This window comes from Zootoca vivipara, chromosome 1 (assembly GCF_963506605.1).
Source record: "Zootoca vivipara chromosome 1, rZooViv1.1, whole genome shotgun sequence".
NCBI classification, from domain to species: Eukaryota; Metazoa; Chordata; class Lepidosauria; order Squamata; family Lacertidae; genus Zootoca; species Zootoca vivipara.
In genome coordinates this window covers 61,522,226-61,550,206 of record NC_083276.1, presented here as the reverse complement: position 1 = coordinate 61,550,206, position 27,981 = coordinate 61,522,226, and the positions used below count along the sequence as shown (strand labels likewise).

General features: G+C 42.7%; 1 protein-coding gene across 2 annotated transcripts; it reads left to right on the top strand.

Annotated features, from left to right (window-relative positions):
- The first annotated feature begins 369 nt into the window (after positions 1 to 369).
- Positions 370 to 26,627, top strand: SLC5A12 (solute carrier family 5 member 12). Of its 2 annotated transcripts, none has more exons than XM_035117628.2 (15): positions 370 to 985; positions 2,966 to 3,031; positions 7,099 to 7,150; positions 7,803 to 7,870; positions 9,466 to 9,620; positions 10,469 to 10,609; positions 11,107 to 11,236; positions 12,488 to 12,576; positions 13,745 to 13,857; positions 16,604 to 16,671; positions 18,037 to 18,123; positions 20,161 to 20,336; positions 21,310 to 21,365; positions 23,139 to 23,269; positions 25,138 to 26,627. In XM_035117628.2, the coding sequence occupies exons 1-15, from the start codon at positions 629 to 631 to the stop codon at positions 25,300 to 25,302; spliced, it is 1,854 nt and encodes a 617-aa protein (XP_034973519.2). In that variant the 5' UTR covers positions 370 to 628; the 3' UTR covers positions 25,303 to 26,627. The 2 variants fall into 2 exon arrangements, with proteins under 2 accessions (XP_034973519.2, XP_034973510.2); XM_035117619.2 differs by having other exon boundaries at positions 21,262 to 21,365.
- Positions 26,628 to 27,981: the final 1,354 nt, after the last annotated feature.

The window sequence follows — 27,981 nt, the reverse complement described above, 5'->3', positions numbered from 1 at the left end:
AGCACTGGCTTCTCTTTTCCCCTTCTGCCAGTCGGTACCTTAGCTGGATAGGAGTCCCAGCTGTGAAGAGAAGAAGCTCTTCCATTTGTGACAGGGCACGCAGCTCAAGTGCCAGGCCACTCTCAAATCCAGATTCAGATATCTGCATGTCTTAAACTCAATGAGTGCTCTCACATTGTCACAAAGCTTACAACGCTCACATAGAGCAATTTCTACATACTGTTTGATGGCCGCCTAATTTATTACGTGAAATGCTGACCAATCTGGATGTTAGTCAGTCTGTTCGAGTAATGTTTAACCCGAAATAAAAAAAGCTTGTCAGATAAAAAGGGTGTGAATCCTTTCAAACCGTTATTTCACAGAGCTTTGAACACTTCTTTGACGAGACAGGCAATAATTACATGGAAAGTAGCAGTTAGTCCCTTTAATCCTGTCTGTACACTAAATCCCTGCGACTCTCGAGTGAACCAAATCTGAAGTTTCTGCTGCAGCCTGGATTGTACTCTTGAATTTAAGAATATAAAACCATCAAATTATGGAGATTGTATTTCTCTTCTCGTTTGGAGGCTCAGTCTCTAAATGAACAAAGGGACAAATCAATTTGACTAGAGCTCCACGCATTAGCACCATGGCTACCTTCATCCCCCCGAAGGTCAACAATTTTGTCGCCTGGGATTATGTGGTCTTTGCAGCACTCTTTCTGGTTTCTTCTGGCATAGGAGTCTTTTTTGCAATCACAGAGAGGAAGAAAGCCACTTCCAATGACTTCTTAGTCGGTGGCAGGCAGATGACTTGTGGACCAGTCGCTCTGTCACTCACTGCTAGTTTCATGTCAGCAGTGACTGTGCTGGGAACGCCAGCCGAGGTGTATCGGCATGGAGCTTCCTTCATTCTCTTCTTCCTCGCATATATGTTTGTCATCATTTGCACTTCAGAACTTTTCCTACCTGTGTTCTACAGATCCGGCATCACAAGCACTTATGAGGTAAGCACTTTCCACAAATGTTGTTTCTGTCAGAATGCAGATCTTGACATTATATTTGGAAATCTTAAGGCATTGTGACAACATTGATACTGATTCTTTAAACATTCTAATCCTAAATTGCATTGCCTGCCAAGTTCAGCATGGAGGATGTCAACCTGTCTCTCCCATAAACGTACTGTCTACACCAGCTGCCTCCAATCTGCTACCCTCCAGATGTAGCTGGATTCCAACATTCATTATCACGGACCACTGGCCATGCTATCTGGGGTTGGTGGGAGTTGTCAGGAGGGTATCAGATTGGCAGTGGCTGGTCTAGATTAATGCGGTATGCCAAAATCAGTAATGACAATAAATAGGTCCATGCTTTAGATAACTTTAAATAGGCTTCTAGTTCTGATGGAAAACCCTTTTTTATTGATAAAGGATATTAGGGGTTTTGTTTTTTTATGGGCTTTGAGAATCTATAAAACAGCAGAATGAAAGAATAAGGAATATCCTTCAGTGAATGAATATCTTAAGATATGTCATGTTAAAGAAACGGTTTTATAAACCTGGAAAGAATGAGATATGGTTATTAGCAAGATTTTTTAAAAATAAAAAAATGTTCACAAATAGGCCTTGCCTGGATACCCGATCAATAATGATTCTCTTTCAGAACAGCTATTTTTGATACTTCCTGTACTTTGAACATTATATAGGTTCAGTTGTTTGGAATAAAGAGATAGATAGATCTACAAAGTGTACAAGTTCTGCAGCTGAGTGTTGTGATACAGCTGACAGCTTCTATCCATACTTAAATATGGATATGTAGTATCAAATCCTTGATATAGGGAGTAGCAAGGCTGGCTGAGGTAGACTAAGGCAGCCGCCTCAGGCAGTGTCACCACAGTGCTCTGCCTGCCCCTGTTGCTGCTGCTGGAAAAGTGGGGAGACATGGCACTTCTCCTCACTTCTTGGGCACCACTGCAGGCAGCACCCATCTGCCTGCCACAAGAGAAGCAAGAAGAAGGGACTGCAGTGGTGGCTCCCAGGTTCCGGCAATATCTCATGCACAACCCATGATAAGCAAGACTTTAGGGAGGGGGGGCGGAAGCTACCTGTTTTGCCTCAGGCGGTGCAATAGAATGGGCTGCCCATGGGGTAAAGACAGTTTAAATATGTATGTACAGAATTGCTATAATGCCAAACTAGATGTGATGTGGAATACCCAAAGGAACATAAGTAAAGTCCTATTGGATGAGGCTGAAGACCAACCTAGTCTAGCATCCTGTTCTCAAAGTGCCAACCAGAAGCCAATGGGAAGCTCACCAGCAGAACCTGAGAAGAACAGCCCTCTCTCCTCTTGTGGTTTCCAGCAATGCATTAAGAAGCGTGCTGTCTCTGATGTTGGTGCAATCAACTTCTAAAGCTGTCTAAAGTGGTGGCCAGTATGACATCTTGTGGGAGCCAATTCCATAACTTAACTATGCTCTGCCAAGAAGTGCTTTCTTTCGCCTGTCCCACGTCACGTTCTAATAGAAAGAGAGGGAGAAAAGCCTCTCTTTCCCCATGTTCTTATGTGATAAAAGGCACATACAACATTGATACCTGTCTTTTTTTAATTCTACAATGCAATGCATTCTCTCTCTCTTGTGGAATTTAGATTGGAGAAAGAAAATAAATAATAGGTTAAACAAACATTGTCTCCCTGATCTTTAAAGCTGGTATGTGGGGCTGTTAATCATGCATATCCCATATCACATCTACTTTGGTTGTGTTGATTTGGACAATAAATCATTAAGACACCATTAGATTATTATTATTATTTTTTAAAAGAAGTCCACATCCATTCAGATTAATGGACACACTTTGGCATAATTGAAATATGCATTACACTGTTTTATATATGTGTACTGTTTCATATATGATTTTGTTTATTGAGTAATATCAAATATGATTTAATACATAAGTTGCATTTACTCTATTCGTCATTTCTCACAGTACTTGGAGTTAAGGTTTAACAAGCCCGTTCGCATGGCTGCAACCATGATTTATATATTGCAAACGGTAAGACATGTTTTACATTTCAATGGGTGGCATATGTCAAGGTTTCTAAATAGTGTGGAGGTGATCCAGTATGTGTGGCTCTTTTTTGCACAACTTCCCATTTTTGGAACAGCTGACACAGGATGTGACCGAGAATGTTCACATGTGCATGGAGAGTGTCTCTATCTTAGATGAGGATGGGAAGTTCTTGCAATTCTGGACCCTAGGTTACTATTTGGAAATGATCATGTCTGCAACATTATTTCTCTGGGGGTTTAATGGTTTTCTTTTTAGTGGAAAGCATCATTTGAGTCTAACTCTTCCTTGTCCTTGGGTTGCCATGGAATTCTGCATACAGCAAGAAGATTTGCTCTTTCTCAATCAGAGAGTAGGCCTACTGGAATCAACTGATGGGAACTGATCAACAAGATCATCCTACTTCATTTATGTATAGCACCTTTGGGGTGCTCAAAGTATTTTAGATGCATTAGCTTTCCAGCTGCATGTCAGGAGCAAAGGAACAGTGAACTTCCTGCCTCAAGCCAGGGAAGAACCACTGGCTCCTTCTTCAGGGACACAGTGTATTTTGTTTCTGCCCAGAATGTGGAATATTCCACTGTTGTCAAAGACTACACTCATGTCCAAAAGCAGACCGTGCTTCATGCAAGCTCATGCCAGGAGCCTGACAGACTAATGACTTTTTATTTGCTTTAAGATTCATCCTGAGGAGAAATAGTATGGCACAGCAGGGAACATCTGGCATTATTTGCACATTGTGTGCTATAAAGAGAACATCCTTTCCTTTTCTCCTTAGAATTGCGTAGCAGCTTCTAAGAATGTTCTTTAACATTGCAATAATAGCCACTTCCTGGAAGGAATCCACGAGTAATCTTCACAAATCATATGGGTCAGAAATTGACAGTATCAAATTGTGGATGTCTAAGGTAGTTTGCAAAGCAAGTGTAAAGTTTAATTGACTTTTTGTTGTTGTTTAGTCATTTAGTCGTGTCCGACTCTTCATGACCCCATGGACCAGAGCATGCCAGGCACTGAATGTTTGGTCCCGCAGTTTGGTCAGACTCATGTTGGTGGCATCAAGAACATTGTCCAACCATCTTGTCCTCTGTCGTCCCCTTCTCCTTGGGCCCTCCATCTTTCCCAACATCAGGGTATTTTCCAGGGAGTCTTCTCTTCTCATGAGGTGGTCAAAGTATTGGAGCCTCAGCTTCAGGATCTGTCCTTCCAGTGAACCCAGGGCTGATTTGCCAGGAGTATCTGCCATCAACATTTTGTTGATGTTGAGCTTCAGACCATATTTTGCGCTCTCCTCTTTCACCCTCATTAAAAGGTTCTTTAATTCCTCCTCATTTTCTGCCTTCAAGGTTGTGTCATCAGCATATTTGAGCTTGTTGATATTTCTTCTGGCAATCTTAACTCCAGCTTGGGATTCATCCAGTCCAGCCTTTCGCATGATGAATTCTGCATATAAGTTAAATAAGCAGGGAGACAATATACAGCCTTGTCGTACTCCTTTCCCAATTTTGAACCAATCAGTTATTCCATATCCAGTTCTAACTGTAGCTTCTTGTCCCACATAGAGATTTCTCAGGAGAGAGATGAGCTGATCAGGCACTCCCATTTCTTTAAGGACTTGCCATAGTTTGCTGTGGTCGACACAGTCAAATGCTTTTGCGTGGTCAATGAAGCAGAAATAAATGTTTTTCTGGAACTCTCTAGCTTTCTCCATAATCCAGCGCATTTTGCTCTTTGGTCTCTGGTTCCTCTGCCCCTTCGAAATCCAGCTTGCACTTCTGGGAGTTCTCAGTCCACATACTGCTTAAGCCTGCCTTGTAGAATTTTAAGCATAACCTTGCTAGAGTGTGAAATGAGGGCAATTGTGCGGTAGTTGGAGCATTCCACTGCCCTTATTTGGGATTGGGATGTAGGCTGATCTTCTCCAATCCTCTGGCCACTGCTGAGTTTTCCAAACTTGCTGGCATATTGAGTGTAGCACCTTAACACCTTAATTGACTTTACTTAGTGGATAACCAGATATAGATGTCTATTCAGGGAACTCTCTTGTTTCCCAACACGATTCCATCCTCCAAATGAATTCCATGCAACTAGATAGCACCAGTAATGCATTGACACTTAGATGAACTGCTCACCTTACAAAACGCTTAGGTGATCAGAGAATTCTACAGAACTGTCAAATCCAGTTCAGAGTAAGGTGCTAACTTACTTGGTGTGACACTATGGGTGATACTCAATGCGGACTAGACTAACTTAAGTCCACTGATTTCAATGAGTATTGTCTGAACAACACTTATGCTGGATATTTGTATAATTTAATCAGTAGCAGATGGCGCAGTGGGATAACGGAACTCACTTGATAGCTGAGTTGCAGCTTCTTAACAGGGGGAAAGGGTGAGGTGGCAAGGAGGTTGCTGCTGTGCAGATGCATTGGCAGAAGCACCAAATTTGCTCTGATAGTGAATTTGCTGTTTTCCAGAAAGGAGGGGGGCAAGATGGTAGAGAGGTCTGTGCAGTGGAAATGAATTGACAGGATTTGATCCACTGGTGTGCTTGAACCATGATGATCTGCCTGCCACCTTGTCGCTCCCCCCTCTCCTGTCCAGTAAGCAGCAGATGTTGGAAGGTCAAGTGAGGGCTTCACTTCCCTCACCCCATCTGAATGCATTTTATACTGTTTCATATCACTGATACTACAAAATGAAATGTGGTTTTTTTTGCCTAGGTATGTTTCTTTAAAGACTGAAAGTTTAAGTTAAAAGCAGAATGCAATGAATGTTGCCAGCAGTAATGGCATAGCTGCCAAGTTTTCCCTTTTCTCGCGAGGAAGCCTATTCAGCATAAGGGAAAATCCCTTAAAATAAGGGATAACTTGGCAGCTATGAGTAATGGCCAAAAGTTTCCCAAATTGGCATTCTGATTATGGGACTCTCTCACATCAGAAAAAATGGCTGGCATCTACATGGTGTGGTGTTTGACCCTAGCTGAAGACATCTCTCTCCACAAAGGCAGCATAGCTGTCAACTTTTCCCCTTTCTCGTGAGGAATCCTATTTGGAATAAGGGAATTTCCCTTAAAAAGGGGGAAAGTTGACAGCTATGAAAGGCAGTCGAGGACAGTTGATCAGTGTTGTCCATTTGTAATGAGGGACTGCTTTCTGTTGTTGCCTTGGTCTGCATTCAATGCTGGTTTTAATGGGTTATTGTGTTTTATAGTTTTAATAATTGTATATGTATAAACCACCCTGATGTGGTCAACTGAAGTGCAAGCCTAACTATGTCTACTCAGAAGTAAGTCCATTGAATTCAATGGGCCTTACTCCCAAGTAAGTGGGGCTAGGGATGCAGCCTTAGTTACCATAGTCCTTAAGGAGCCACAATACCTTTTGTTCCAAATCCTTCTGAATCCTTTTAAGTGTTATTATGATAAATATTTACTTAATTTTTGATCCTACCTTTCTTGCAAGGAGCTCAGCGTGCACGGTCCTCTCTCACCTTTTACCCTCAGAGCAACTTTATGGAAGTGGGCTAGACTGAGTGATGATGGGTCACTGGCCCAGATGAGTTTCAGAGTTGAAGGGGATTTTGAACCTCAAACTCCTGGGGCCTCATATGACACTGCTCAACACTGCAGTCCAGACTGTTGTAAATATTCATTGCTATAAGCAGAATAGCCATTTGCTCAGGTGGAAGGAGATTTAGATCACTGGCACTGCAAGCAACTCAACTGGATATAGTCATATAAATTTGGGGAATGTGATGAACCGAGATGATAAAAAAAGAGTGAGTGAGAGAAGTTGTGTTAAATAACATATCTCTGTATTCGCATGCATACATGAATACATGCTCCCCTTTGTGCGTGTGCATCAGTGCTGGCCGAAGTGAATATATTTATATGAACAGAACCACAGAATCTGGTGCAGCGAAGAATCCCTGTGCCCTTTGTTTTGCTTATCTATTAGTCTTTGCTCTTTTCTATGGACAGTTGTCTATTTAGAACTTGCTTTTGCCAAGATTCCAGTTTGCCCTTTCCATATTCTTTCTGATCCTTTTCAGATTCTTTACACTGGAGTGGTCGTCTATGCTCCAGCCCTGGCTCTCAATCAAGGTGAGTGTCCAGGCCAGCAGGCCAGAGCTTTGCCAATTGTCACAATGCAAGAACTGTAAAGCAGAAATGTGAACACCAAATGCACTGAAAAGATCTATGTCTTCTCCTGTTACCTTCCCATTGGCATCTCTCAGTCCCTTGTCTCCCCCCCCCCTTTCTATGCAGCATCAGGATCGTGTTATTTATTTGCTAGGTTTTCCTTTTGCTAAAAAGTAACCGGAGGAGATGTGCACTGAACGTGCTACTCGAGGTCTTGGCAAAGGTCCCGGTTTAGCATAATGATCTAACACCATGTCATGTACTTTGATACTTTCTCTCTTTGCACTCTTCTGTCTTAATGTCATGTGTAATGTGAACAAGTACAAACTGATGTCCCTCGAAAGGCTATAGACTTAGGCTGTCTGACACTCCATCATTTAGCTTCTAAACCAGATTTGGTCTGTTCACCAGAGTAAGGAATTCTCTGCAAATAGTATGCATCATTCAGAGAAACAATAAAATTGAATTTCTGTTATCAAGGATGTAAAAGGAGGTAATGGAAACAGATAAATAAAAGCTGTGTCTTTCTTTATCCTGCTAGAAATAATACATTTTAGATTTCATCGTGTCCCTAGGTGAACCCTGCCTAATTTTATTTCCTTTGGTTTTGCAGTGACTGGATTTAATCTTTGGGGCTCAGTATTTGCAACAGGAATTGTTTGCACCTTCTACTGTACCCTGGTATGTACTTGGCATACAGTTCAACTCAAAAAGCTTATGAAATAAGGATTTTATAATTTGGATTCATATTTATGTTAGTGAGGGAAAAAAATGATCCTATGCTTTTGTGCTCAGTAAAGGAGAACTTTTAATTTCTCATCAAAATTTGTTTCAAAATACTCCGTGAAATTATCAGGGCAAGGACGAAGTTTTTTGGTTCAGATAAACAAGTGATAATTTTCAATATAGCCTACAATCCCTGTGTAGGGAAGACAATGTTTTATATATGTTGGAAGCTGCCCAGAGTGGCTGGAAGCCACCCAATCAGATGGGCGGGGCACAAATAATAAAATGACTGCTATTGTTATTATTGAGTTATACACATTCCGCCATAATTGGAGGATGGAATCCCAACCACAATTTCCTGGGATTAAGCTTCACTGAACACAGTGGGAGATCTTTCTGAGTCAATAGGAATAAGATTGTGCTGTTGCTGATACAAAGGAGGCGATTCTTTCTTATACCCTTATGTTGGGGGAAGAGGACATGAGTGGCCTTTCAGATGTTCTTGGACTCCTTCAGCCATAGATGGCATGGCCAAGGATGGTGGGAATTGCACCTCAAAAACGTCTAGCAGACCACAGGTTATGCACCCCTGTCTTACGCAGTTGCACATAAGTAGCAATTCTCTAGATCCCTTACCTTGGAGTAAGTCCAATGGAACAAAATAGGACTTATTTCTGAATAGACGAACATGTGAGTCCTGAGTTGACTATCTGAACAGGATGTTATGAAAAGGTGTGAAAATCATAAAGACACATTTTTAAACCTTCCTGAAATGGTAACTTTTTCAGCAAATAGCAGAGCCTCTTGATAAAGCCACTTCCGCGCCTGCGACGGAGGTGGGGTTGTGGGCTGCCTGACTGTACCATCGTGTAGGGGCTGCAAGCTCAGCCCCTACGCAATGGTAGGTTCCCGCCTGCGTCACCCCCCGACCAGCCAATGAGGTCGGTCGGGGTGGGGCCACCAACTCTAAAGCGCTCTGCAGGCGGGAAAAGCTCCCTCTTTCGTCCCTCTTGCATAACAATTAGATGGAGGAGGGGCAGGTTACGTCATCAGCTGCCCAAATTTGGAGAAGTAATTCCGTTAAAGGATTCCGGGGGCGAGGCTTGGTCCTGAGCCTGGAGTTGCCTGGGCCATAAGGCACGCCCCTTCGGTGGCCACAGGAAGAGCTCTAGTAGATCTACGTCGCGGGGCTCCTTTGTGGTGGTTAACTTCTCACAGACTTCAACACACGGGTTGGAGTCGGATATAGTCTGTTAGGTTCCAACGCCTAAGCCAATTCCGCTCAACATGCATAATTAATAAAGTTGTGGCCTTAACCACCCAATTAAATCTTAATCCCTGTGTCATGAGTCTTTATTACATGGGAAGGAGGGCTATTGCCACACAGTTCAGTACCGCACTAATTGCATTCTTTCCTCCCTCTCTTTCCCCTCTCTGTTTCTGCACTAAATCGGTTTTCAACATGACAAGATCTTGCTAAGATCTGAACTTTGGGCTTCTTCCTGTAATAAACACAAATTACATATATTCTCTTTCTCTCTTTGTCTTAGGGCGGATTAAAAGCAGTTGTCTGGACAGATGCCTTTCAACTGATCGTTATGGTGATTGGGTTCGTAACAGTATTGGTTCAAGGAACTATTAAGAATGGGGGCCTTACAAACATTTGGGAAGATGCCAAGAATGGCTCACGCCTCACTATATTTGAGTAAGCAGAATTGGTTCTCATACAGTACTTGGATCTATGGACGTTTTTGTTCCTTTGTCAATAACCGTATTGTTAAAAGTGGCCAGCAATGGGCAGAATGGATACTGAAAGGTACTGAGGAGTGTTGTGGAATACCTTGGATAATAAAAACAGCTTTAAAAAGTTAAAAGTGGCACAGAAAATAAAAATAATAAACTGATGGCATTCAATCATTTCTGGAAACTGCAGATAGTGTGGTTCTGTCATATCTTGAAAGGAATGTTGGTCCATAGAACAGGGGCAGCTACACTAAAACTCATATTTAAATTATTAAAACTTCAGCACAAGGATTTCCACTTGCATAACAAGACTTTCCCTTCTCCCCCCCAATGTGTCCTGGGAGCGCTCCCCAACTCCCCCCCCCCCGAGGAATTTTGTTGAGAGCACAGGGTGCACAGAGAGAAGTAGGGGGGAATCCCATTTCACAAGCAGAAATCCTTACATTCCTGAGACATGATAACTGGATACTGCCTTAAGTCAGGATCCAGCTCATTGTATTTTTCATTGTGGAGATGTGTATTTCTTTCCCATTAATAATTTGAGGTATTATAGCTAGGAAAATGTTGTTTAAATGTTGAGTCAATTCATATTTGAAGCCCCTCCCTCAAATAATAATAATAAAGGAAGGGATTGTGTATGTGGATTTACAGAGACCTCGCTGCTGTATTCCTAGATATAGGATGCTTTTTCAACCCAGTTTAAGTAAAAGGGATCTAAGTAGTCAAACTCTCTCCAGGATTGCAGCATCCTAAACTAACTTAAGGTGTGGAGGCTAAATGAGTTATCATCATTGTGTCTCATTTATGTAGCTTTGATGTCGATCCCCTGAGAAGACATACCTTTTGGACAATTGCCATAGGAGGGACATTTACCTGGTTAGGAATCTATGGAGTCAATCAGTCCACAATGCAAAGATGCATTTCCTGCAAAACCGAAAAGCATGCCAAGGCGTAAGTAGTCATTAAGTTTGGTTCCAAACTGGAGCATAACTAAAGAGACATACAGGCAGCTGCCCATTTATGCGGGGAAGCATGTACAACTCTTTCTGTGAATTTTAAGGAAAACATGAGGGTGGAGGGGGCGCACTCATCTTATTTACTGTACAAAATGGCCAAGGGATCTTTATTGTTGTTAACAGAATGGCACCTTGAGAGATCCCATAGTCTAAAGGCCATGGGATAGAACAGAAGTCTCCCAAAACCACTCACTGTGACCCATTTCCTAGGAAGCTCTTTCTGTCCCCAAATTGGGTTAGAAACCAGATTGGAATTGATATATTTTCTATGAATTACCAGTGTACACCATTCATGTACATACAGCCAATATGACTGCCACAATCTTTGAAAAAGGGCCACTCATAGTTTTTAAACACTTTTTCTAAAAGTAGCAAACAGGAATGACTTATTTTTTAAAGGCATATAACCCCTTTCTCTTTTTCTCTCTTCAGTGCACTGTATCTAAATTTACTGGGGCTGTGGGTCATCCTGACATGTGCAGTCCTTTCAGGATTGGTGATGTATTCCCATTTCCAGACCTGTGATCCTTGGACGGCTGGTTTTATTTCAGCACCTGATCAGGTACAGCAACCAATCAGATACGTAAATGCAATGGGACATTTTTAATATTGGAGGTATCCGAGAATACACATCTGAATCTTGTTGTTTCCCTTACTGAAATTCACCCTTTGCTGCACTTCTAAAACTGCACTTCTAAATGTTACTAGAGGGTCAGGCTTGGTGGTACTCTCGCCAAATGAGGGCAGATACACATCACGCCAGGAAGGCTCTTAGGAGAGGTGATGCCGAAAATGGGACAGAATCATAGAATTATGGAATTGCAGAGTTGGAAGGGACCCCGAGAATCAACTAGTCCAACCCCCTGCAATGCTCCCTCTGCTTCAAATATCCAAGGAAGGAGAGTCTACAACCTACTTAGAGAGTCTGTTCCACTGTTGAATTGCTCTTACTGTCAGAAAGTTCTTTCTGATGTTTAGCTGGAATCTCCTTTATTGAAACTTGAATCCATTGGTCTGTGTCCTACCCCCTGGAGCAGGAGAAAACAAGCTTGCCCCATCTTCCATGTGGTTTTTATCCTTAAGATATTTGAAGATGGCTATCATATCTCCTCTTAGTCCCCTCTTTCCTAGTACAGACTTCCAGTTGGGTACATTATAAGTCAGGGAGTCAATTCAAATGGTGGTATCCAATGCACTTATTCCATTAGCTCAGGGATGTACACTTGTTCAGTGGAACTTTCTCCTCCTCCCTTGCATGCATTCCCCTCATATTTTTTGAAATATAAATTTATACCCTGCCTTTCCCCCGGTGGGGTTCAAAGTGGCTTCAGTACTACCTAAACACAGAGATTAGTCTGGAAAAATAAGCTTCCCTTCTTATTAGTTCTTCAGTAGGAGCTGCATCTTAGAAATTTCCTTGAGAGAAAAACCAAGGTGGGCTGCACCCTCTTAATAATTCCCTCAAGTTTATTGTCTTTCGCTGTTATTTGTACATCAACTGTTTTGTACCAGGTTATATTGCCTCATTGAAAAGATATTTCAGATTGGTTAAGCATTACCTCACCTCACATAATATTTTATATGGCAAACCACCCTGTGATCTTCAGATGAAGGGTGTTATAGAAATTTAATAAATAATGATAATACAGATAAAAACAAGAACCACTATAAACATTGGGGGGGGGCACAACCATTAAATAACAATCAACATTGATAGACTCTGCTCTGTAGGGTCCCCACAGAACAGCTTTTTGTGCAACAGAGGAGTGAATAAACTTTCCTAACCTTCCTTCCTTTCTTTTCTGCCATCCAGCTAATGCCGTATTTTGTTATGATCATCTTTTCCACAACCCCTGGACTACCAGGATTATTTGTTGCATGTGCCTTCAGTGGAACATTAAGGTCTGTGTTTTAACTGGGTTGCCTCTACTCACATTTTGTATGCTGTGCTCAGTTTTAATGGAGGCAAACCAAGCAGAGCATCGCACAGGGGTTTAGTGTTGGTGGGGCTGCTGCTCTTGAATCTGCCGCATCATTTCTCTCACTCTGCCAACTCCGTCCCTGCAATGAAATGCTGCAGTGCTTTGTCTTTCCGTATGCAATCCAGCACAGAGCTTGTCATGTGCTCTGGCAAGCAGATTTCCACATATTTTTTCTCATCCTATAGAAAACCACAATATGATCTCTTATGTACCAACCTATCAAACAGTGATTTTCATGTTAAAAGAACCTCCAGTGTCAGAAAACATAGATGAGCACACACAAAAGTTAAGCTGGTAATGGAAAAATATGTCACTCTTACTTCCCTGTCTAATTCTGGTGGAAGATACTGTATCAGTCAGGTGTTTGTGAAGAGTAAAAAAATCAGACAAGCGCTGGAGACAAAAAGCACCTGCCTGAATAGGCTGGCAGGAGAGATGGGGGTAGATTGGAGCAGTTAACCTGGTGCCCTCTAAATTGATATTTTTTTTATTTTTAGGTGTGTGGGGGGGGAGGGGAATCATGGTGAAGTGATTGTGTTGGTGCTCCTCATTCTGTTTCATTCATCTTATCATACCACTAAAAAGGCTTTTAAGCAGAGGTGATGTAAAATCGCAACCTGCATATTAAGTTCTCCTCTCACACAGACATTCCTAGTTTTCAGAGTTGTGTGAATCAGCACTCAGGGTTGTTAATATCCAAACCAGCACACTACATAGCAGTGCAACCCACTCTGGGACCTGTAACTAAATTTGCTCCCACAGGAAGTAGTGATGGACATCAACTTGGATGGCTTTGAAAGAGGGTTAGAGAAATTCAACGAAGCCATTGGTGGCTACTAACCACAATATCTCTGTTATATGTTCATTGTCTGAGGCAGTGTGCCTCTGAATGGCAGAATCCCAAGTGGGAAGAGTGCTGTTGTGCTCAGGTTCTGCTTTCAGGCTTCACATAGGCATCTGATTGGCCACTGTGAAAACAGGATGTTGGACTGGAGAGGCCATTGGCCTGATCCCGCAGGCTCTCCTTATGTTCTTTTGTGGCTGTGATGCAGCCAAAGTCCTCACAATGTGTGTTTTCACTTTCACAGCACTGTGGCTGCAAGTATAAATGCTCTGGCAACGGTCACATTTGAAGATTTTGTCAAGCACTGCTTACCAAACCTATCTGAACGTGCGAGCACTTGGGTCAGCAAAGGCTTATGTAGGTACAGTAAATGGATTTGATTCTTCTGAACTGTAAGGCCACAAATATGCCACAAGGTCTATTGGGCAAAGCTCTCTTCCTATTAAAATCAACAGGTCATTTGCATGATTCCAATATATTACAAATCTTGCATTCTTTTTGAACTCCTTAATATTACCATTAAGGTGACTGTTAATTTGCCTGTCTGACCAGTTTCCTTGTATATTATAGCCCTGTTCAGGCATTAAGTGCTAGGGAGCATATGGGCACAGAACAGACTCCCCTCTGCAGACCTTCTCCCCAATGCATGGAAGGCAGGAGTGGAGCATCAGTGGGAGAGGGCCAATAAACAAGTTCCCACTTTCCATCTCACATTATTGTTATTGCATGATGTCTGATACTGGAATGGGGTTTACAGCCCATTGATAGTATGATGTCATCACTTAATGGATATTTGGCCATTTAACCTCTATTGTCCTTGAGTTGGTTTTTATTGATAATGGTTTTGGAGTAATATTCCCTGAGAAGTTGTTGTACCAGTAACCATGCAACTATTTTTTATTATTATTTTGGAGTGAAGTGTTAAGAACATAGCATACCAAGTCAGACCATTGGCCCATCTAGCTCAGTATTGTTTACACAGACCAACTTGACTGACGGACCAGGAAACAGACCTTGGGGTTATAGTAGATAGCTCAGTGAAGATGTTGACCCAGTGGTCGACAGCTGCAAAGAAGGCCAATTCCATGCTAGAGGCCATGAGGAAAAGAATTGAAAATAAAACTGACAATATCATAATGCCATTATACAAATCCATGGTGTGACCACATTTGGAATACTGTGCACAGTTCTCTTCACCTCACCTCAAAAGTGATATTGTAGAGTTGGCAAAGGTTCAAAAAAGGGCAACCAAAATGATCTTGGAGATGGAGGCATTCTTCTATGAAGAAAAGCTGCAGTGTTTGGGACCTTTTAGCTTAGAGCAGGCCTTCCCAAAATTGGGTATTCAGCTGTTTTTGGACTACAGCTCCCATCATCCCTAGCTAGCAGGACTAGTGGTCAGGGATTGTGGGAACTGTAGTCCCCAAACAGCTGGAGACCCATGTTTGGGAAACCCTGGTGAGAAGAAAGGTGAATAAGAAGCGACATTGATAGAAGTTTATAAAATTATGCATGGCATGTGGAAAGTGGATGGAGAAAACACTACAAATCAAGAACATCCCATGAAGTGGAATTCTCAGGGGCAGATAGAAAAATTCTCAGGGGCAGATAAAAAAAAGTACTACTTTGCACAGTGCATAAACTATGGCACTTGCTCCCACAGGATGAAAGTATGGTTACCAACCTAGATGACTTTAGAAGAGGATTAGACAAATTCATGGAGAAGAGAGCTATCAATGGGTACTAGCCATGATGGTTATGCTTCCACAGTTGGAGGCAGCAATGCTTTTAAATACCAGTTGCTGGAAACCACAGGAAGTGAGAGTGCTCTTGTGCTCAAATCCTGACTGCAGCTTTCCTAGAGGCACCTGGTTGGTTACTGTGAGAACAGGATGCTGGACTAGGTGGGTCTTGTACCTGATCCAGCAGGCTCTTCTTATGCTCTTATATTCTTGACCGGGGGAGGGGGGACCCATTCCTCATTTGCAAAAATTAATTAATTTACACATGACTTAATTGCCCACTGGCCGACCTTTTGAAACAAGCAGAGAAGCAAACCCAATAGACCGAATTAAAAAAATAAATCAATAAATGTCTGGCCTGATGCCAGTGCAACATAAGAGTAAGCTAATAAGATGGCTGAACTTTTTATCCCATGGTACATTTAATGATTTGTGCTCCACTGCTACATGGTGTCAGATAAAAGGAACCACAACTTGATGGCATAGCTCACCCTTTGTATTTAGAAGGTCTGGGTTTCTATCCCTATCATGCCCAATTAAAAATATTTCCAACTGTACCCTGGGGTAGATATTGGAGAGGCATTGTTAAGTAGGAATAGATGGTCCTGAGTTATACAAAGTAATGATCTGTTTAGGTTCTATAAGTAGCTGAGAGCTACCTTCATCTATTTCATCTGACTGGGACCCACTAGGTGTTGCCAGAGCCATGTTTTCATCAGCTCCAGACAGCCTGGCTAATGGTCAAGGATGGTGGAAGTTATTGCCCAGCAGCATCTAGATTCTAGAGGGCCCATCCTTGATCTATTGAGGTATCATGCACAGCAGTTTTCAGCACTGCAGTGTGCTGAGCTGAAATTCAGACCTTGAAAAATCTGTCACACAGTCAAACTGCTACTCAACGGTCCCTGAATTTGATAGGATGTGGTTTTGTTCATATTAAGTGTCGGCTTTCCATACAGATGTTATTGACACTGTGAGATGTTAAAGCTTTAAGAAGAATACAGATTTCCTTTTTCTATAAAGATGAGGATAGAAACATTTATACACACTCAGAATTAAGCTGCAGAATTAACTGTGCTGGCTTCCAACTATGAATAGTTGAAATTCGAAGGTTTTTATTCCCCATGTTCTAAAAATGTCATAGATGACTTGTCTGGAAGAGAATTCCAAGCAAAGGGCATCCTTTAGTACTGACACCGGTAAGCAGAGTAATAGAATGAATAGACCCCCCAATTGTGCATATATCAGATTTCAGAACACAGGTTCAGAATCATGGAGATCTTTCATGGGTTAAAAATCTCACAAGAGTACATCTGAATGTTTGAGGCTGTAGCTGATGATGGTGGGCAACTCTTTTTCAGGCATAGTATTTGGAGTGCTATGTACTTCCATGGCTGTAGCAGCATCGTTCATGGGTCCTGTTGTGCAGGTAACTACATATTTTAAGATGGTTGGTATGAACTGGAGCCCCTGCATGCATCAGGAGTTTGTGTTCTCTCCCATGAGAAGTGGCAATCCAGCACCTTTAGTACACAAAGTTTGTCTGGCCATAAGAGAGACCAGGGAGCTCCACCCCAAAGGGGTCTGCTGCTACTAGGAACCCCTGCCCATGTTCTTAGCTGCATTATTTCTTTTCCTTGTGGATAAGCAGGATGAAATATCACTCTTCTATTTGGTCAAAACTAAGATCCAGTCTTTTTCTTAGTCTGAATATGTTGAAACAAAATGGGATCCTTGGAGATATGAGCAAATACCCAGTCCAGGAACCCTCGTGTGTAACAACGGGTTGGATTTTCCAGTATTGTTTCAACTTGTAGCGTCTGCCCTTGAACAAGCAAACTGTTGGCATTGCAAGTTATATCATGAGGAGTGCTCTCCTTCATGTTCATCACAGGGCCTCCTCAATGCACAGGGGAAATCCAGAAAGATTATTTTTACATACTTTCAGGCATGTGTATGGGTCTTGAGCAGGCATCCCCAAACTTCAGCCCTCCAGATGTTTTGGACTACAATTCCCATCTTCCCTGACCACCGGTCCTGTTAGCTAGGGATCATGGGAGTTGTAGGCCAAAACATCCCCAAACTGCAGTTTGGGGATGCCTGGTCTTGAGGAACATGCTATCAAAACTGCTAGCCAATTAAGGAAATATTAGTTGCTTAATGATATAATTGATTGATTAAATCATTGCATGCTATTTATTAAATTTTGATCTATTGATCAACTGTTACATATGAAGGGAAGGGAGAAATCATGCTTCCTTTGTTTTAGATCAATGGTGGCTGGCCTGTGGCTCACAGATATTGCTGGGCTTCAACTCCCATCAGCTTCAACCAGCAAAGTCAATAGTTAGGGATGATGGGAGTTGTAGTTCTACAACATCTGGAGAGCCACAGGTGGAGAGCATCTTTCAGCACAAAGGCCGCATTCTCTCTTGGGGCTGCAGGAGTAGTGGGTGGGGCCAAAGCCACACCCACTCCTCTTCCATCCATCCACACTGATTCTTATATCAAGAATACATTAGGGGCACCTATTTAGTTAAGGATGGAATGCGCTGCCATTCCCCTTCCATACCTTACTATTTGTGGAGGAAATATAAGAACTCCTTTCTTTAAACTTGAAAACAGATTCATATATTTATGTTACTCTGTCAAGAAATGGTACACAAAGAAGAAATAGAAAAAGGCATGTTTTCTGAGATAAGAAATTGAAAGAGCCATCATAGAAGGATGCTGCAGAGACACTTGATGACAATCAATAGCTTTCTAAAGCATCTCCCGTGTTTCCTTTCAACAGGCTTCACTTAGCATTCATGGGATGTGCGGGGGACCTATGCTGGGATTATTTACACTAGGGATCATTTTCCCCTGTACCAACTGGAAAGTAAGTAATAAGAATCACATTTTCAAGACAGCTCATTTCACTTACAGTATTTGTTCTTGCCAATCAATCAACCAATTAAAGCAATTTTTACTGCACTCTTCAGTGAAAACTCTCCCAGGGCATCTTACAGCAGTGAGTCACGAGGTGGTTGGTGCCCTCAGGTTGGCAATCTAAAAGACATAAAACACAAAATAGAAAAGGGATTGAGAGGGAAGAGACAGGAAAAGAAGAGGCAAGTTTAGGCATTAGATCTTGGTCTCAAAGTTCTTACAGCGACCAGCTGGATTAGAATCAGATGAAGGTGAGGAGGAGCCAAGAGTTGCTCTCTCTGTGGCACTCCTTTCCATTTCTCTCTGTGCTGCAACCTGACGGAATGCTTGCTGCTGGGTGATAGATGATGGAAGGAGCAGCCAGATGGAGCTGGGTTTGCAGAAGAGCTGCTTCCTTATTAATACTCTGCTGCATCCTGGTGGAGCGGATGTTGCTGGAGAGGAAGGAAAGGAAAAGCCTGGTGCAGCTGGTTTCTGAATAACACTGACTGATTGGCCTGCTGTTATTACTGGTTTTAGTGCTGGTGCAAAACCTAGCAAACTGCATTGCACTGCATACGAAAAACATATAATAACCTGGTTCTCATTTAGTCCCCCCCCCAAAAAAAACCACATCATTTAACCAAGCAGACCACTGAGAGGGGTAATTCTGTATGGTTAAGGGTTGTAGTACATCCTATATGTTAGCCATGGGGGACCATCCAGTCTGTGGCTCATATTAGCACTGGTTGGGGACCTAATCTGGCTGTATTACCCATGCCACACCAACCTGTGTCCCATGTGGGGTAGGTAAAGCAGTGGTGGTCCTCCAGCTGTTTTGGGACTACAACTCCCATCATCCCTAGCTAACAGGACCAGTGGTCAGGAATGACGGGAATTGTAGTTCCAAAACAGCTGGAGGGCCAAGTTATGCCACCACTGCAGAAAAGGAACAATAGGGAGCCTTGAAATGCAATCCCACTTCTTTGAAAGCAGGGCTTGCTGTTATTGCTGATCAGCTGATTGACATTGATAGCAACTCCTGCTTTCCCAGACAGGAACTCCCTAGTGCAGCCAATCCCTGCCCAAGCAGGGCTTGCTGGCAGCAAGGGCCACCCGGCACCATGGTTCAAAGATCCCCCCGGTGCCCCCCCATCCAAAGATCCCTCCGCCGCCCCCCGTTTCACCTTTTTACAGCGGGGAAGAGGTGGAGGCTCTGGGGCTCGCCCTCGGCGGCCGGCCGCCTCCTGGCAGCCCTCACACGCTTCAAGGGGTTGGCGAAGCACGCGCACCATACTGGGCCTTGGCGCTTTGGCAGCTCCTGCCGCCATGCCCTGTGGGCCCCTTCACCGAGGGGGAGATGGGAAAGGCAAGAAGCAGCCCTCCAGGTGGGCAGCACTTCGACGGGATGGAGGCTCTGGGCGCCGCTCGGCATGGCGAAGGTGGGTGAGGGCGGCAAGCTGATGCGGGGAGGCGCCATGTCCAGCCTCTGTCTCTTCTGTGGTGCCCTCCAGCGCCCTCCAGAACTTGGCGCCGTGGTTCCCCGCATCACTAGCCTCTATGGCTGAGATGCCCCTGCTGGCAGCACTTATCTGTTCATCTGTGCTGACAGTAAGGCCTGCAGGAACTGTTTGTAAGTTCCTGATTGTGAGCTTCCAAGGCAGTCAATTCCTGGTAAAAGTATAGGATTGCATGCCCCACTTTGGACTGGCATTTTCTTTTGCAGCCCAGCCCAAGTTCAAGCTGAACTGCAAAGGAAAAAGGAAAGAACCAGGAGTGCAATTAGAGGGTACTCCCAATTCTTTCCTTTGAAGTTGGGTTAATTGATATCATCCGTGACCCATGGAGGGCTTAGGATTTTGACTATTTCCCACTGTGATATGGAGATGTCACTGTAAATGTGTTCCAGAGATGAGCAGCCCCTTTTCCAGCTGGCAATGCTGGCAAGCACTTTACCCTGTGACTCTCCAAAATACTGTGAATGTCTAATTTTCTTTTGTGATTTAAGGGTGCTTTGGGAGGTCTCCTTACTGGAATCACCTTGGCATTTTGGGTTGGCTTTGGAGCTTTTGTGTACCCTGCTCCAGCTGCAAAGGCCCTTCCATTATACCTTTCCACAGCTGAGTGCATTGTCAATAATACAGAGACTGTACCCACTATGTTTCCTACTTCATCTCCCATCAGGTAAGATTCTAAACTGCTCTCCTTCCAAGCTACAATATGTAGACAATTGTGATTAGCAGGAGTTTCTAAGCAAATGTGGTTGGCTACAGAATAGTTTATTTAGAAAGGGAAACTCTTTCCTTTGCTTCTACTTTATTGGGCTCAATCCCCAGCTATCTTAAAATGTTCAGTTTCTGTTAATTGGTTCTCATGGGAAACTTACAGATTCTTGCTTCACACAATTAACTCAAGGCAGTGTCAATTTACTCTTGGCAGAAAGCCAAGGTCTGTCTGACCTGGAAACTACTCTCTCTGATTGGTTAACGACCAGCACTGAACTCTGTTATCTAGGAATGCTAGCACAGTTGTTTCTTGTTGGGTGTTAGGAGTAGGAGTGCTGCGTATGGTTGGAGAGAGAGAGAGAGACAGAGAGGATTTATTTTGCTTTGCTTTGTATGCAGAAATTCTGCTGGTTTTATTTTCTTTTAATAAATCCTGTAAATAGTTATTCTGCGTCTAGCCGACTAGTCATTTTCACCTCAACTAGCTTCTGTGCAGGAAAACTCTGCTACGTTTGGGCTAAAGCCACTAGAGCTATGCCTGACACTTTAAAATTCTAAGATAAAATCCTGGATTTCTCAATTTATTTCAATGAGCAGCACTGGGGACATTTACAAAATGCCATCGAGTTTTTATGGGGCTATTTGGATCATCTCCCCACCTCCCACCCCATGAATTATGGTGGGTTGTTTTGGGGTTTTTTTTGACCCATAATGATTGTCCATACAGTACTTCTGCAAAACATGGGCTTCTACTGAGTCTTTGTATGTGGGTGTTGCACAATGGTGGTCATTCTTCTCTGGAGCTGGGAATTGGAAGATAAATTAACCAATTCTTGCTCAAAGTGGTCATATATATTGACTGTACCTCAAATTTATCATCCTAGGCCACACCTGGCAGACACGTGGTATTCTCTCTCCTATCTTTACTACAGTGCTGTTGGGTGTCTTGGATGTATAGCTGCGGGGCTTCTGATCAGTTCGGTTACAGGTCGGTGCTTTACTGGTTTTTGTGGTCCGGACTCTGACATTGTTTTATTCTACACAATTGATACTAGCTTTTCCTTAATAATAATAATATTAATTTTTATTTGTATCCTGCCCTCCCTGGCCGAGGCTGGGCGGTTTACATCATAAAAACAACACAATAAGAATAAAAACAGACATCAATTAATTAAAATGCATCTTAAAATTAATTCAGACAAGTTAAAATCTGGGTAGGTGGCAATTATCAGGGTGGACTTGAGAGTGGTTAATAATTGCCAGGACCAACTGTTTCCCCTGATCATACAAGGACCTGTGAGCAGGTGGGGGGGGGGCTCCTTCGGGCTTGTTTGATACAAAGGAAAGTAAGTCAAGCTGCACCCTGCCTGAAGGCCTGGCAGAACAGCTCCATCTTGCAGGCCCTACAGAAAGATGTTAAATCCCGCAGGGACTGGTCTCTTGTGGAGGAGCGTTCCACCAGGCCGGGGCCATGGCTGAAAAGGCCCTGGCTCTAGTTGAGACCAGTTTCATTTCCCTGGGGCCCGGGATCTTCAAGGTGTTGTTAACAGACTGTAAGGTCCTCCCATGAGGCATACCAGAAGAAGCGGTCCCGTAGGTACGAGAGTGTACTTTGAAGTGCACAGGATTACTGATTTGCATTTAAGTGAGCTGTATGTTCTCAAGTGGGACGCGGGTGGCGCTGTGGGTTAAACCACAGAGCCTAGGGCTTGCTGATCAGAAGGTCGGCTGATCAGAAGGTCGGTAGATAAATAGGTACTGCTTTGGCGGGAAGGTAAACGGCGTTTCCATGCACTGCTCTGTTTCGCCAGAAGCAGCTTAGTCATGCTGGCCACATGACCCAGAAGCTGTACGCCGGCTCCCTCGGCCAGTAAAGCGAGATAAGTGCCGCAACCCCAGAGTCGTCCGCGACTGGACCTAATGGTCAGCCTTTATGTTCTCAAGGCTGATTCATCTTTCAGTCTGAGCTTCAGTTTCTCATAACTCATTTTCTTGTGAGAATTTTTTGACATTTTTTATTTTATTGTTCTCCTAGAAAATGAGGACGACTTTGCAGAATTTTATCTGAATATTCTCCACCATTTTTGTGTGTGTGTGTGTTGGGGGGGGGGAATGGCCACCATTCCTCTACTCACCCACCTACCCAAATAGTGTGCTAAAATAGCACTAGGTCCAAGATATGACAAATGCAAAATGGCGGCCAGGTACACAATGTCATTGGTGATGCTGCTGAAAGCAAACATCCTGCCCATCCTTCCGCCATGGCTGCCAGGCTGCGGATGTGGTGGCAGCTCTGCAAAGTCCCATGGGCGCAGCTTGGGGATAAGGATCTCAGCTTTTCTCTAGAATTCTGTTAGCCTTTTTCTGGAAATCAGCAATAATTCCAATTATCAAAGAACGGCTGATCAAGCTAAAAGAGGCAGTTGAAACTGACAAGTTGATAAGCACATTTGTATTGATCTCTGTGTTTTAATGGATTATTATGTAGCAGCAGAGGAACCTTCAGGTTTAAGGGCAGAATAAAAATTCTATAAATAAGGTTCATTACAAAAAAAACCACCCCACAACCCCACCCCAATCCAAATTCCTAGTTGACTGGGGGAACGTGGACTCTATTCATTTTGTACTAGACTAGTCTGTGTGGTTATAAGAATAGATCTACATTTTGTTTTGCATTGTCAATGTTTTGCATAGAATATTGTTATGCAAAAACAACAACAGTGTTTTGATAGATGCTTGACTCTTGTTTTCTTCTGCCAAGGTCCAAATAAAGGAGAAGATATCAAGCCACTCTTAATTCGCCCTGTCTGCAACCTGTTTTGCTTCTGGTCTCATAAATGTAAACACTTGTGCTGGTGTGGCGTGGACCACGATGACAGCAAAGCACTCCACGTGAGACTCTTTCCTTATAAACCTCCCCACATTTCCTGCAATTGCTGGCCTCTGGACTCCATTAAACCCACAAGCCCATTTAGGCTGAGTGCATTATCATAATATGTGCTTCCAAACCTGATAACAGAACTTATCTTTTTCCAGTCACCTGTATAGCAAACGCATTCACCATCATGGGAAACATGTACAGTGGGTTGGTTATCACAATCATCCTGGAGCCAGCGCTAATTGAAATGCACATATCTTGGCAATATGGCACTGCTCCAGTATGCTACTCTTCTGAACGGAAATATCTAAGAGGCAGGTTTCTGAAGGGATACCAGATTGAGGATTGCGTTGTCAGCTGGTTGCTGCTGAAACAAACACCATTAGAGTAACCCCCCAGTAGCAGTTGAGTATTTAATGCAATTTGGTTGCCCATGGAAGACACAATTTTCAAACACTCCCATAGTTCCAGAGTTAACAGGAAAGGACATAATGTTCTATAATTCTGTTGGACAGCAACATCAGTTTTCCAACCAGTATAGGATGAGGGCTTTTTTTTCAGCCAGAACTCATCAGAACTGATTTCCGCCACTTTTTTTTCTAGAAAAAAGCTCTGTATAGTCTGATAAATATACAAGCATACAGTGGTACCTCTACTTACGAATAACTCTACTTACGAATGGAGCTCCGTCCGCCATCTTGGATGCGGTTTAGATAGGATTTTTTTTCTACTTATGAATTTTTAGATAGGGTTGCTTCGACTTACGATTTTTTTCTCCCAATGCATTCCTATGGGATTTGACTTACACATTTTTTCTACTTACGAATGTGCGTTTGGAACGCATTAAATTCGTAAGTAGAGGTACCACTGTACATTTACACCATCTGTTACTCATAAAACACTTAAAATAACATATAATTAAAAAAAGCCAAGCAGCTCTTTGATTTTATTTCATTTTTTGTAAATTGCAATTGCTAATCCATATGATCATCATGGAATATACAATATTGATACAATATTTCAGGCATGTAACTTTAACTATATTTCTAGAAATAGGTGTTGGTGAATGTAATCCCCCCCCCCCCGGCTAAAAAAAATACTTTTGGCACAAGCCATGCTTATACAAAACTCTCCATATCTAGAAAAGCTTTATCCCAAATATTTCTTTGTGGTTCTTATATGTGTAGTTCTATACAAAACCTAATGCAATCAGTTCGTTTATATGCCAGAAAAGGAACTCACTAGCATCAGCCCACCCTCCCAGGTTTCACTCGCATCCCTCTCAGCTTCCATAGAGCTTCCCAATCCTTGTCTTACAGTTTATGACCTTTTTGTATGTATAAGGATTCCTCCAGATGACCTGTTTATTCATTCTGATTTGTTTATGGTGTGTGTGTGTGTGTGTGTGTGTGTGTGTGTGTGTGTGTGTGTGTATAACAATGACCATTCATCCTGCATTTGTCCTGATTTGTTTGCGGGGTATTTATGTGTTTTCCATTCATCATTTGTTCATCACAGAGCATTTCCCCATCACTTTCCAAACCACACACACACACACACACACACACACACACACACACACACACTCATGTGTGTTTTAAGTGGATTTGTTGTTCTAGAGTGCTATAGAATCATAGAATTGTAGGGTTGGAAGGGACCATGAAGTGCAGGAATCTTTTTGCCCAACATGGGGAAGCCCATGACCCGGAGAGTAAGAGTCTCAGACTCTACCAACTGAGCTATTTAGCTTCTAATAATCCACTATAAATGTGCAAACCTAAAGTTCTGGTATGTCTTGTATACTCAGAGGAATGGAAACTAATCCACTTCTTGACTTAACTGTCCTTCCTTCCTTCCTTCTTCTTTTTACATTATTTCTCAGGAGGGATCAGAAGACGATCTGCATAAAGGTCTTGGAAAGAAGGCAGAAGCAAAGGATGCCCTTGCGAATGGATTCAATAAAGAAATGCTGAGTCACTTACCTGGTTACAACCCAAGTGAAAAATCCTACACTAATACAAGCATAGAGACGGAATCTTACTTTTAGGATGTACAGGAAAAAGATCATCCTGCTAACCATAGGAATGGCATGGAATTGTCCAAACTTTAGGAAAACAAATCAGTGGCACTACAAGTAGCCGAGGAGGCATTTAATTATTATTTAGTAGAGGGTTAGAAGCTGCATTTATTTTTATTTTCAGAAGTCATTTTATAACACGGAAATTCTTTCTAAGACTCAGTGGTGGTGAATGTGGCGAGAGAAAAGATGGAAAGACATATATGTGTGTGTTTTTCAGGAAGAATGGAACGTGCAGTTAACGCTCTAAAAAGTTTTTATTTTTATTTTAATTCCCTTGTATTTTTCGCCAGTGCAACTTGGGTATTCATCTTCCATTGGTCCTAACATGGAATTCTAAAATATGAACTATGTTACAGATGCATACTTCCTGTCCAAACAGCAGTGTCATTGTAGAGTTTTTCCTCTGGAGTACCATAGGTTGCCTAATAAAGTACTTGAAGAATTTGGTGTGATTTAAAATTCATTATGGATTTTCCCATTGTGGCTGATCAGAGAAGCTGTGAAAAGATCTTCAACGACTGACCTCTTTGGCAACATTGTTTGTTTTAGGGGGAAAGGGGTGGCCTGATTATTCTATGTACCCATTTGTGTGAATGCTCAGTAATGCTGTGACAGGTTTTACTGAGAATACTAAAAGCAGTGGCAAAGCTCTGCAGGGAAATTTTGAAATGTCCCCTTTCACACTGATTTGCCCTGCCATACATGAAACAATGGTTCTATATTTCTGGCCCATTGTTAGGCCCCAGACTGGCAGGTCTCTGATGCGGAGAGGGAGGAACCAACAGGATTAGGAAGGGCAGCAGTGCATACTAGGTCTGTGCCCAGATCCAGACCCCAACACTACCTGTGCAAAGAAGCCCTGAGCCTTCATTGGCCAGGAGCAAATTGCACAACTGGTGCTGAAGTGGGACCTCCCAGAGGCAGCACCTTCAAGGTAGATGCTTCTTCATACAGGGGCCTCACATATCTCTGTACCTCTGCGGCTTTGCAGATGTTTTGGCCTACAACTCCCATGATCCTTAGCTAACAGGACCAGTGGAAGATGGCAATTGTAGTCCAAGACATCTGGAGAGCCGAAGTTTGGGGATGCCTGTTGTGGAGCCAAATTTTCTGCCTGGAACTGTCCAAGGTCCTGCAACTCCAACCTGACTTGACTTGCCACCAGTTGACAGACTAAGACAGGGGTCAGCAAACGTTTCAGCAGGGGGGCGGTCCACTGTCCCTCAGACCTTGTGGGGACCGGACTATATTTTGGGCAAAAAATGAACGAATTCATATGCTCCACAAATAACCCAGAGATGCATTTTAAATAAAAGTACACATTCTACTCATGTAAAAACAAGCTGATTCCCAGACCATCTGCAGGCCGGATTTAGAAGGCGATTGGGCCGGCTCCAGTTCCTGGGCCTTAGTTTGCCTACCCATGGACTAAGGGCCAAGTTACTTCTGTTGCATTGGTTGAAGAAATATGGTGCCCGCTTTAACAATATCCAAATTTATAACAAAAGTGCAATCTTCAAATGTGAATGATACAGTCATTAGTTTGCATTTGTACATGTAAACGTTCATAAAGTAAACAGCATCCCCCAAATGAGAAATGTATGTCATGGTATCTTTGTTCACTTGATTGGCATTTTCTAGGAAAATATTTTTGTTTCATTTTCAAATTCCACCCCCTGCATGTACTTTGAAAGATTAGGTCAGGGATGGGACAACATGTAGCCCCCCCCCAGTTGTACTTCAACTCTCATTCCTGACCACTAACTGTTGGGGATTGGAGTCCTATGATAACTGGAGGGCTACAAGTTGGTCATCCTTTAATTAAGGGTAAACAATAAAGGGAAATAAAGATTATTCTTGGGTAATGCATCTTTCTTGTTTGGATGGAATGTGGAAGTAAGTGTGTGTATGTGCCCCGTGAGGGTACAGAAAAGACTCCACTGTAAAAAGTAAAATTAGCACCAGTTGCTCCACCCACTTTTGCCTCTGACCCATCGCATCCTTGGCATGTGGCTCTGTGTTTGAAAAGGTTCCATGTTCCAGGGCAGCGTTTCCAAAACTTGGGTCTCCAGCTGTTTTTGGATTACAATTCCCATCATCCCTAGCTAGAAGGACCAGTTGTCAGGGATGATGGGGAAAACAGCTGGAGACCCAAGTTTGGGAAACACTGCTCCAGAGGTACACAACTGCCTTTCAAACAAAGAGGACAGACATTACTGTGTTCTTGGTGAAGGAATGCTTCCATTTATCTTCTGATATTATTTTATAAAGTTTTTTTATAAAATGTAAGGGGCAGAGATAGGGGAAACATGCATAATAATTAGGGCCCAGTATACAAAAGGTGGGCACCTAAAAAAGCCACTCAAGACTCAAATTCAGCATTAAATGATCTTGCGATTGACAAATATTACATTGTAACGTGCCAATCCATCTCCAGTGCTTTAGATTTATAAGCACATGAAGCAAGTGTGAACTGCATTATACTATTGATCTATCTAGCTGGCCCAGTGCTGTCTACTTTGATTAATGGCAGCTCTGCAGAATTTCAGATACAGGTCCTTCCAGTTTCTGCAGCCTAAGATTTGCTTAATTTGAAGTGCCAGATATTAAACATGGGGCTTTCTAAAACCGACGTACGTTCTCTTT

What these genes read in the sequence shown, in the direction of transcription:
- SLC5A12 (XM_035117619.2), top strand. Translation starts at nt 629, where the DNA reads ATGGCTACCTTCATCCCCCCGAAGGTCAACAATTTTGTCGCCTGGGAT. An exon ending in TTATTTCAGCACCTGATCAG is followed by an intron (nt 11,237 to 12,487) that starts GTACAGCAACCA and finishes TCTGCCATCCAG; the next exon opens with CTAATGCCGTATTTTGTTAT. An exon ending in ATGACAGCAAAGCACTCCAC is followed by an intron (nt 23,270 to 25,137) that starts GTGAGACTCTTT and finishes ATTATTTCTCAG; the next exon opens with GAGGGATCAGAAGACGATCT.